At 37.8% G+C, this 11,458-nt stretch overlaps 1 protein-coding gene across 2 annotated transcripts; it reads left to right on the top strand.

Annotated features, from left to right (window-relative positions):
- The first annotated feature begins 3,785 nt into the window (after positions 1-3,785).
- tdh (L-threonine dehydrogenase) lies at positions 3,786-9,716 on the top strand. 2 transcript variants are annotated; one of them, XM_032585944.1, is made up of 9 exons: positions 3,786-3,952; positions 5,289-5,483; positions 5,856-5,898; positions 6,038-6,108; positions 6,404-6,553; positions 6,797-6,969; positions 7,090-7,180; positions 8,444-8,713; positions 8,839-9,716. In XM_032585944.1, the coding sequence occupies exons 2-9, from the start codon at positions 5,297-5,299 to the stop codon at positions 8,976-8,978; spliced, it is 1,125 nt and encodes a 374-aa protein (XP_032441835.1). In that variant the 5' UTR covers positions 3,786-3,952; positions 5,289-5,296; the 3' UTR covers positions 8,979-9,716. The 2 variants fall into 2 exon arrangements, with proteins under 2 accessions (XP_032441835.1, XP_032441836.1); XM_032585945.1 differs by lacking the exon at positions 3,786-3,952 and adding an exon at positions 4,015-4,805.
- Positions 9,717-11,458: the final 1,742 nt, after the last annotated feature.

The following is an 11,458-nucleotide window of genomic DNA, read 5'->3' on the forward strand; positions in this document are numbered from 1 at the left end:
TTCTCATAGATAAAGTCACCAAAAGAGCTTCTACTACAACTAACTCTTTTCTCCTATAGAAACACTCCTGGAGCAGCTCTTTTTCTTTTTCTGTCCTTTCAAATCCCTTGGGGGTAGTGACAGACAATGAGTGACCTCATTGGAGGGTATGTGTGAGGAAGGGAGGGTCTCAAGAAGGCTAGTTTAACGTACAGTATTTTAAAAATACATTAACTAAAATAAAAGGTAAATCTGTTTTTTACATTTTATTCTTTTATTCAATAAAAAAAAATCCTTAGACATGGTTTAAAGTAACTCTGCAAATAAAACCTTGTTTTTCAGGTTGAGTACAAACAATCGGAGCTCAGGTAGCAAGTCTGAACAATTAGATGTTTAGACTTGCTTATCCCACGAAAGAGCAGGAGAAAGGTGTCTTTCAGGTTGAGTACAAACAATCAGACCTAAGGTAGTAAGTCTAATTATCCCGCGAAAGAGCAGGAGAAAGGTGTCTTTCACGCTGTGTACAAACAAAGGGAGCTGAGGTAGCAAGTTGTTCAGACCACTAGGAGAGCCATTTAGACCAAGTACAAAGAATGGGGGGAGAGGAAGCAGATTATTTATCCAGCGAAAGAACCATAGGGTGTGTCTTTCAGACTCACTAAGAATAGTTCAGGGCAGTGATAAAGAATTACAATAAGTCATTAACATCTGCTCTATCTCATGACATCAATAGCTACCACTCGCTGCAGTCAGAGGTGTGAAATTTATTAACATATAAACCTCCCCCTCACCTCCATCCACCCCTCTCATTCCCTCCTCTTTTGCCCCGCCCCCTATTTTTCATATTCATATTCATAACCTGTCATAAATTTTGATTGAAGGGTGTACCTAATTTCTCTGTGGTTGCTTCCTGGAAAAGAGCACTGGCAGACATGATGCTGCCATCACCTAAACGTTCTCCCTCTCATTTTCATTTCCACGAACTTGGAAATTTCTCCTGATCAGTTGACTTGTTGTTGTGTCTCTGCTCTGTCTTCTCTCACCTCCAGTGGGTCATGGCAGATGGCTGCTGGTGCTGAGCCCAGTTCTGGTTCTGCTGTTGGTTTGCTCCTGTTAGAGGGGAGTTCTTCCTCTCCACTGTCACAACATGCATGTCCTGTATGAGGGACTGCTGCAAAGTCAACAACTCAACACAAGCAATTTGCTGTCGCTCAGATGGAGTGAATGCTATAAGTAATGACTCGATACAATCTGCTGGGTTTCGTTTGGTACAAACTTTTTAAACTACTTTAAGAATCAACTGAGCTTATTGTACTAGCAAAAGTGGAGTATATGTAATTGAACTAAAATTACTTCACAGTGCCTTGAGATGACATTTGTTGTGAATTGGTAATATATAAAATTTAACTTTCAAACTAACAAATGAGCCCCACCTATAAACAATATAAAAAACAAAAAAAACAAAACCCCCAACAACCAATACAAGAAAGTTCAAAACCCCAAAAGTAGATATCAAAAGGTTCAAAGCTTATAACGTTAATTCACAACAATGTTGTTGTCATGGCATTTTACAAAAAGTAATTTCAATTTAGTCAGATTACTATTGATTCAAGTTATCAATTCATTAGGTTCACTTAATTATAAAGTAGTTTAAAAAGTTTGTACCAAGTAAAATCCATCAGATTATGGAGTCATTACTTATGGCATTCACTCCCCCTGACCAGCAGGGGGCGACAGCAAATCGCTTGTGTTGAGTTGTTGACTTTGCAGTAGTCCCTCATACAGGGCATGCATGTTGTGACAGTGGAGAGGAAGAACTCCCCTCTAACAGGAGCAAACCAACAACAGAACCAGAACCGGGCTCAGTACCAGCAGCCGTCTGCCATGACCCACTGGAGGTGAGAGAAGACAGAGCAGAGACACAACAACTCGTCAGCTGATCAGGAGAACTTTCCATCTTCATGGAAATGAAAAGAAGAGGACGAACGATTAGGTGATGGCAGCATCATGTCAGCCAATGCCCTTTTCCAGGAAGCAACCACAGCTAATCAACGCCAGACCGGGTGTAGTTTCTGTGAAGAGAAAAATAACTGAGAAAACAAAAAGCTTAGCTTCTAACTAAACCTTTTAGTTAGAAAAGGTTTTAGAAACTTTTCTGGAGATGAAATTTGACATCTGGTAAACATTGGCAATTATGTTAAACATCGAGGATAACATTAAGCATTCTCCTTGATTAAATAAAAAATCGGGGACAACGTTAAATATCTTGGATATTAAATACTAAACATCAGAGATAAAGTTAAACATCCTGGATGGCATTAAACAGCCATGATAACACTGAATGTTAAACATCAGACATAACGATAACCATTGGTGGCTAAAGCTTAACATTGAGGATAATGTTAAACTTTGTAGATAAACACTGGGGGCAACTTTATTTTCACACAATTTAATTGGATTTTAAGTCTGCAAATCTTGGAGCCTTAAAGTGTTTTTAATTTTAAAAATCTACTCAAGTTCAGTAACAGAGTTCTTCCTTTTTCCTTTACAATTCTGAAATTAGGTAATTCAATTATACTGTAGTTACATATGTATTGTAGAGATCCATACTAACTAGGGAAAATTGGCAGTTTATCCAAGAGTGTAATGGTTAAACATAAATTCAGAAGAATTTAGCTGTGTACATTGACAAGGAGTTGGTAATTATTCTATGGCTATATGTCGATTGTTATTTAAATTGTCATTATTACGGTACTATAGATTTTTCTCATCTTATGAGTTAGTTTGTAACTATTTTCTCTATGTAATAAAGTATATTTGCTGGCTCTTCAGCACAGTATATCGAATAGGAACATGAATATTATAACATGATTTTAATTACAAGTTTTTGATAATTAGGGCATTGTAAGTAAGTCATTAAATTGAGATAAATGATAGGATTAAATAAGTGTTCTTCCTACTCCTTTTCAAACAGAAAAGGAGTGGTAAGCTCCTGTTCTTGGTTCTGTATGCATGATATGTTCTGTTCTGCAAATTGCCTGTTTTTAAAGACCTGTTTGAGATCAATTAAATATTTGTTACTTTGAGTAAGTTAGAAGCACTTACTGATATAATTGTGTGGTAGAAGTGAGCTAAGGTGAAATAATTTGTTAGTGCCAGGTTGTAAATATTTATTTTGAAGAAGGTCAAAGAGAATTCAGTGCTGCAACGTGCTGAGATGCACGGTGACCTGCGCGATCCGGTGGACACATTGTGGCTACGCTGCATTTGTCAACAACGTATTAATGCGCAAGAAAGAGCTTGCGGTGATCTGTATTTGTAGATGTCTGTGTTTAAATTAATTTCAATAAAAAAAAACAACCTTTCACCCGTCTGAAACTCTTTCATTCTTTCAAACACCTCTGTAGTTAAAATATGTTTTAAAAGGTAGAATATTCTCATAAAATGATTAGTGCAAACATCTGCGATAGCTTTTCATTTTTAAACGGATAGGATATTCTGATGAAGGAAGGGATATTTTTGTGTTTTTGTCGTGCAGAAATTGTCCCAATGCTATGCCAAAGCTTCCACTTCGGTCTCGTCACTCAAAGAATGTTATCCAACGATTATATTTAACATGAACGCAGCTTTCGGTTTGTAAACATCACGGCAGAAGTTTTAGACGCGTGGCACCGCTACTGTAAGAAAATCTGATGAGGTAGCACAGCTGGTCAGAACGCCGCACCTCCGAGCCTCCACCAATCGGAGTCAAGCCCGGCCCGGCCCCCTGGACGCAGATGGCCGCTGATACATATATAGTAGAAGGCGAGGCTGATGCAACACCGAGCGGAGATAACACCCGAGCGTCACGTCAGCGCGCAGGAGGAGCAACTCAAAGCAGGAAACCGCATCACTTATCTCGCTCTCTTTTAAAACCTGGTCAGACATTTTTGTTTCTTCTGTTTTTTTTTCCTCCCATCGATTCTCATAACCGGTGAGTATTTTTAAAAAAAATTTTTTTTTGTCCATTCAAACTGCATTTTTCCGTTTAATTTTAATTTATGCAGGCTTTTCAAAGAACTGTACGAATTAGCATATTCTCTACCACGTGTGCTTTTTTCACAATGAGGTAAGCGTGCTCGCTCTGTACATATTTGTTTTCTTAAATGTCAAAAATAAATAAAACATAATCTTATTTGGGAAAAAAGCCTATCAGCCTAACAGAAGGTTTAAGATGACTCAGACATCTTCACCCGGCTTTTCGGCCTGCTTTTTATATTCATTGAGAAAAGGAAGAAAGAAATGTAAAAATATTGTAACCCCACTATATCTAATTAAACGCTGAATATTGTGATACATAATGTTTTAAAACTATTAGTAAGGTAGCGAACATTTATTAAACATATCAAAGATGAGGCGGAGGAGGAGGTCTCGGATATTACACAATTGGCTCTCCTGATGTCTACGTGAATTCCTGTGAACCTTACTGGAATGTGCGTAAAGAAAGTTCAAGAGCGAGTAAAAATATCTTGTTATTAATAGTGTTATTTCTTGGAAGGTTGTTTTTTTCCCCATCTTTTTTTGTATCCTGTATTAGAGAGTCCCTTGTTTCGCTCTCAGCTCAAGACAGAGTAGTTTAAGTGATTCCTAATGCGTTCCAAAAATATTTCTAAATCCGGTCATTGAGGTCGCCAACCTGTTCTTGGCACCGTTTTCCTCTGTCTCTGTATGTCGCTATACGCCCTCTCTCCACGATTGGCTCTCTCTGAAGGCAGGGCAGTATAAATACTCTCAAGTTACGGTACATGCTTTCCAACTTTTCGGAAGCCCCCAGTTAGCGCCCTGAGGTAAGTTCACGTCTGTCACGTCAAGGATGCGTTGCGCAAAAGTCGGGTCGATTAAATATATGCAGAAACACAGGCTTGCAATGGTTTACGCCATGAGCCATGATCTTTACATAATATATCTGATTAATAAAAAAAAAAGTTATACAAATAAAGGAAGAAAAAAAAAAAAAAGAAATAGGAAAGTTCCAGAGTGAAAGTAGTTTTCAACCCAGCTACATGCTGCTGGTCATCTGGCTGACAAGAAATAAAGTTATGGTAAATAAAATTCAGGTATTTTGATGTTTGTGCTTTCTTAGGTCTGTGTTTGTAACAGAAATAAGCCAATCTATCCTATATTTAGCATTATAACTGCAAAAAACAAACGGGTATTTCAGTTTCAATGCAGATCATGTTATCAATTTTTACTTCACTCTGGTATTTTACTGAAGGCAATCTTCTGTAAAAGTCTTATATCATCTCATACCTACTTTTTTTATTCTACAGGTTCCAACATGCCTGTTCTTAGAAACCTCACCAAGGTAGCCAAGCAAGCCCTGCTGAGCACCCCGGGGTGCGGCTGCCAGCCCCTGACGGTGGCTGTTCGTACCATCAGCTTCTCTCCCCGGCAGGTTACATCGGATGCAAGCTTCCACTCTGTGTCTTTTTCAGAAACAGATCACCCCAAGGTGCTAATCACAGGTATGGGGCATCTATCTCATTTAGGCAGAATGTTGCTCTGTAATGTAAAGCGCCACAATGACTTCCTGAAAAGCAGTCTCCTTTTATTGCTCCTCAGTTAAGATGAGATTTGTGAATGTAACATGTGAGCTCGAACAAGCTGTGCTCTGAAGGGACCTAAACAGCGGTGGGATTTGTAAGGGGTTTGGCAAAGAAAGCTGGAAGCAGTTTCTGTTTAAGCACAAAGAGTTGAAGTCAAGTGCAGCAGGAGGGTTTTCTTATGGCCCTCTTTTGCAGTTGCTTAAGTCTCCATGGAAATAGGCTCTGGAGATCATTAGCTGTGCCTCATTGTCTCAGTGTCAAGTCCTCACATGACTCATGTATCATTTGCAGGTGGCCTTGGGCAACTTGGAGTCGGGCTGGCCAAACTGCTGAGGTCAGAACTCTCATTCGTTTTAACAATAAAATTCTGCAAATTGTTTCACAACTAGCTTCATGTGTTATGTAAGATGTAACAAAACAGTGCATCCGTTTGTAATGCATTTTATCTCTCCTAACTCTTAACTCCCTTGCAGGAAGAGATTTGGCAAGAACAATGTCATTCTGTCTGACATCAGGAAACCTCCCAATAATGTGTTTCACAGCGGTGAGTAAGCTTCAACTGTCTTCAGAGATGTTATCTCCTTAGTGTATGGTCAATAGACAACCTCATGGTTCAACATAAAGTTCATCGAGTCAGTGTGTGACTAATGCTGAAAACTTGAAGAAAGTCCTTTATTTCACAACATTTATCTTTGCAATCGTTACAACAGGCTTTTAGCTTCCTTTAAAATATTCACATGTAGAAATGTTAAAACCCTAAAAGCTCTTCTATGAAAACCACTAAGCGTAATCAATTATTGAAGTAATATTGATTTTTTACATTAATCTGCCGCCATCAGGTCCCTTTATCTACTCAGACATCCTAGACTACAAGAACTTAAGAGAAATTGTGGTGAACAACCGCATCACTTGGCTGGTTCACTACAGCGCCCTCCTCAGTGCAGTCGGAGAGGCTAACGTGGCCTTGGCACGCTCTGTGAATATCACTGGTGAGTAAACTAACATAACATTACTTAGATGTGGTAGCTAAAGTGAAAAACTTAACTTTTCCAAACCCAATGAGGATAAGCTATAATGCTATAAGATTAGAAGCATAACATTTGAACCCAAATTATTGTACAAGTTAAATTGCTGAAAATACACATAATCCACTTTCTTGAAACATACTTTTAGAATGAATTAAAATGACTTTATTTCAAATAATGATGGCATTCTCAATTTTTCCTATTTAGGGCTTCACAATATCCTGGACATTGCTGCAGAGCATGGCTTGCGGCTGTTTGTCCCAAGCACCATCGGAGCTTTTGGTCCCTCTTCGCCCCGTAACCCAACGCCAGATCTGTGTGTGCAGAGACCTCGCACTATCTATGGGGTGTCCAAAGTTCATGCAGAGTTAATGGGAGAGGTGAGCGCTTTATTCTATATATCTGTTGCCAAATTATCATCAAATTGTAATGTCATTTCCTACCAATTCTAAACTTATTGAAGTGAGCATTTTCTAATACATTTGTTTTTGTCTTTTTAGTATTACCATCACCGCTATGGCCTGGACTTCCGGTGTCTCCGTTACCCAGGAATCATCTCTGCAGACTCTATGCCAGGAGGTGGCACAACAGGTAGGAATGATGAATGAATCTAAAATTAACTATGGGAGTTTCTTAATGTCATTATTTATCTCATCATTTATTTTTTCGTAAAACAAAAACAAAAGCTTTAAGCTCTATTAAGAGCTTAAAGAGATTTAAGCTCTTTTTGAGACTTCATAACAACTTGTGATATATTTAGTTTTCTGGAATGGGTTGCAGAATATAGAATGATGATCATCTTTAGATCATAAATTTGCTTGTTTAGTTCCTCTGTAAATCCTATTCCATGTGGCAAAGATTCATTGGGCAACATATCAGCACAATCCTGTTGCTCTATTAATGTAGCTGGAGAATGTTTGAGATGTAATGAAAGTGGTCCACATATGTTATTAGATCCAACCTAGTCAGATTACAATCACAAGCTGTTGGGGAAAAGCAACAAGGGGTGTGTACCAAATGTGACACCATCACGTGGAGTTGTCACAAGGCTAATAAAAAAGTACATCTGACATAAGGGCCAATGTTTGTTTTGAATGGTTTTAATTGGTAACAAGTTAACAATTTAAATTGGATTTCAGAGTTTCAAAGAAGTGGCATGGATATTATATTAAAAACTAGTAGTTACAAATGCTTCATACTCTGGGTTTTGCTAGATAAATCAATATGCAGATGACATGCCTGTATTCTTGAAAGAAAATCATGTAAATTTGTGGTAAAAGTCTGTAACTAATGAGTGAATTATTATTCAAAATAGTGGAACTAATGTTTGGGACAAAATTAAAGTGTCTCCTAGTGGGTGTACAAAAGGATTTTTTGGTTTTTGTCAGTGTACCAGATGAACTTTAGTGACCTCATGTAAGCAACTCTAGTTGGTGGCAGTCAAAATGACATTTGGAAATGTGTTTAACATACTTCATGTTATTAAAACATCACAAGGAAGTGAAGCATGAGATGAATAATGACCTCAGTGGGTGTAATACCTTTCACATTTAATGAGGTCTATTTCTGTGTTCTAGTCCTTGTCAATGTTGCAAACTTCTTAGACAGCCAAATTCAGAGTTATTGCATTTTTATGGCTGCAATAATCTTCTTCTATCCTTGTCTGCATATTTCTTTTCACACAAATAGACAGCCACCGCAACCAAACTCTTTCTGTCAGCAGTTGGAGCTTTTATTTTTAAAGTGTCTTGGACTTTAATTTCTTACATGTTTATTATTTCAAGATGACTAACATCAGATCTGCTAATATAATAATGAAAAAAACAATAATGATATTATTTTGTTCCTGTCCAGACTATGCAGTTCAGATTTTTCATGATGCAATCAAGACGGGCAAGTTTGAGTGCAACTTGAGGCCTGACTCGCAGCTACCCATGATGTACATCGACGACTGCCTACGTGCCACCCTGGAGGTGTTGGAGGCACCTGCTGACACTTTGAGCATGAGGACATACAACATCAACGCCATGAGTTTCACACCTGAGGAACTGGCCCAGGAGCTCAGGAAGCAGATGCCGGAGCTGGAGGTCACATACAACATCGACCCAGTACGACAGGCAATTGGTAAGAATCTTTAAACTAACATATTTTAGGAATTTTTGTGCAGATATTGATGTTTTTTGTCATTTTGGTAACAATAGATGTTCGTGTTCAAAACTCATCAACAAATTTTCTTTTTTACCTTGTAGCTGATAGCTGGCCCATGGACTTTGATGACTCCAACGCACGGAAGGACTGGGGATGGAAACACGACTACGATCTCCCAGAGCTGGTCCAGACAATGCTTAACTACTTAGGAGTGGAAAGGTGCATGGCTCATGCCAATTGAGATGCCCCATTAAAGTATATATATTTTTGTATATAATGTAAAATTTTACCCAAGAGAATGGAGAAACTTTGTCTGTACATAATTGTTCTCTCAATTCTCTGAGCAAAAAACAGAAGTAAAGGGCTGTGCTTGTCTGCTACATGGCTACCATCTCTACAGAATGTAAAGGTGCAGTACAAGAGAAAGATACCTTTCTGTTGAACATCTTGTTTGCTCGCCTTTCCCTTTTAATTCTTGAACATTTGGGTTACAAGTGAAAGGGTGTAGAGTCTGCGTCAGGTTGAACCGCTTGATCAGTAGAAATCGATTACTAGGAGATTGACCTGCATCTGGAGGGAGTTGCACGACATTTTGCAACATTTTCTAATAATGATTTTCAAAAATGCTGATTGTATTGTTTTTTTTTGTTTGTTTGTTTCTTTTTGTTTTTTTGTTTTTTTTTACCTGGATCAGGTTTTTTTTTCCAGGAATGAAAATTAGAAATACAAGTTGTATTTTTGATTGTACTGTATGTGAGGTGACTGAACGTAAAAATCCGGGGAAATGATTAACTGATACTACTCAGTAATTAGTGTATTTTCCATATTCTGTTATTTATTCTTTCCCCGTTAAATGTTTGGAAGCTCTATTGCCCCAAATCATTTGATGCTCTGTTATGTGTTTCTCTTCAGGTTTTGTTATTTAATGTTTTTTTCACCAGCGTTGACATTATTTTGACAAAAAAAAAAAAAAAAAAAAGAAAATGGGAAATGTGACTCCACATGTCACATTCATGCTTGGAAATATTTAGGTAGTGTCTGCAAAAGATATGACTTATTTCTGTGTGTATGTGAGAAATTCTGCCAGTTCTTTCAGTCACAAAAGAAATTTCACAATAAATATTTTCCATATATCTTCTTGTCTATGTGTAGTTTTCTTTGGGGAGGAAGGTCATGTGAAAAAATTTGTCAGAAAAACAACTATTAGTCGCACACTACATAAATCTCATCAAATAAAGAAGTCATTTGTGAAAGGTAAAGAGCTCATCTTTGCAATTTCCGTCAAGTCATGTGCCCAACATACAAAATACAGTGGCTGACAACTAACACTCCAAATACACCTACAGCATGGCATAACATGGTACCCAGGTCACGCTGAAGGGATTCTTTTCTTCAATATGAATAGAGAAGTTGGTCATTATTGAGCTAAAAACAAGATAATACTGAAATGAAAATTCTGTTAAAGACTGAGAAAAGTCTTGTGATTTGTGCAGAGGTTTGAACAGTTACCCTAATCTGCCAGAGCTGAAGTTAACTGGAGTCATTTTAACACATTTGTATGTTAGAATGACTCAATTAATGGCCAAACTCTAATTAAACAAAGGATCTGTGGCAAGATTTGAAAAACTAATGTTCACAGATACACCTTATGTAAACTAGGCTTGAACTGTTTCGCTGTTTTTAAATAAATGATTTGGGTGTGTAAAATAAATGTAAAAAAAAAAAGTAAACATTTTCCTGTCACTTCACCAGGAAAATTAAAAAATATCAAAGGATCAAAGGATGTAAATACTTTTGCAAGGAAATGTGTTCCTCACATGTGTAGGCTGTACCATAATGTGCATGAATGCTGTTCTTACTGGCTGAAGTTTGTGTGGTCAAGGAAGCGAAATACGCCCACATGCAAATGCAGACTTGTTTGTCTTCAATGGAAATGAGTCAGCCTATGGGAATTGCATTTAAAGTTTTCTGAGGCAAAGAATAGCAAACAAGGAAGCTTTTTTAAAATTTATTCTGTGGCTTAACCTGTTGAAACTTAGTTATGTAAGGCGTCTTTTAGAAGTATGTACACATACTTGGAATCTAGCTTCCCACTGAGCTCCTCCTTGTTCCCTGTGGGCCTGGTATTTTGTTTATGCATTGTTTAATAAAATTCCCACAGAGTGCTGCAGATTATGTTTTACTGCAGAAGAAAGTAAAGAACAGGAACACCATAACAGCTGATGTTCCCTGTGGGGTCCTGTCGCCATTGCAACGACGCCTGTCTCTTACCCCACACATTCATGTAGGGTTGATTTACTGGAAAGTGTAACACTTACAGTTAGAGTGACCAGGCTGCTGAGTCATTCAGGCTGGGATGACTGTGATACTTTTTTTTCTTAGACTGAACATCACAGATATTTTACCAATATATGCAACTTCATGACTGTATATCTAAATAATTAAATCTAACACCCGTGCGCTCGACAGTCTTGGTGTGTGAAGACAACAGCATTAACTAGTCAAGCCTGTGTTATGCAACTTTGCTCTAATCCCAGGAAATGGTTTAGGTGTAGTTTTTGTATTAGATAAGAGTTTCACACGAATCCAATCCAATCCAGTTTGAACTGGTATGATCTGAAAATGATATTTGTTATTAGAACAACAGAAGAGGGGAATCATGTTTGTTTTAATCCAACAAGGGAGTCTGTGCAACTTGGATGGGATTTTGCATCCAGAAAG

The sequence above is a fragment of the Xiphophorus hellerii genome, chromosome 15 (genome assembly GCF_003331165.1).
Source record: "Xiphophorus hellerii strain 12219 chromosome 15, Xiphophorus_hellerii-4.1, whole genome shotgun sequence".
NCBI lineage: Eukaryota > Metazoa > Chordata > Actinopteri > Cyprinodontiformes > Poeciliidae > Xiphophorus > Xiphophorus hellerii.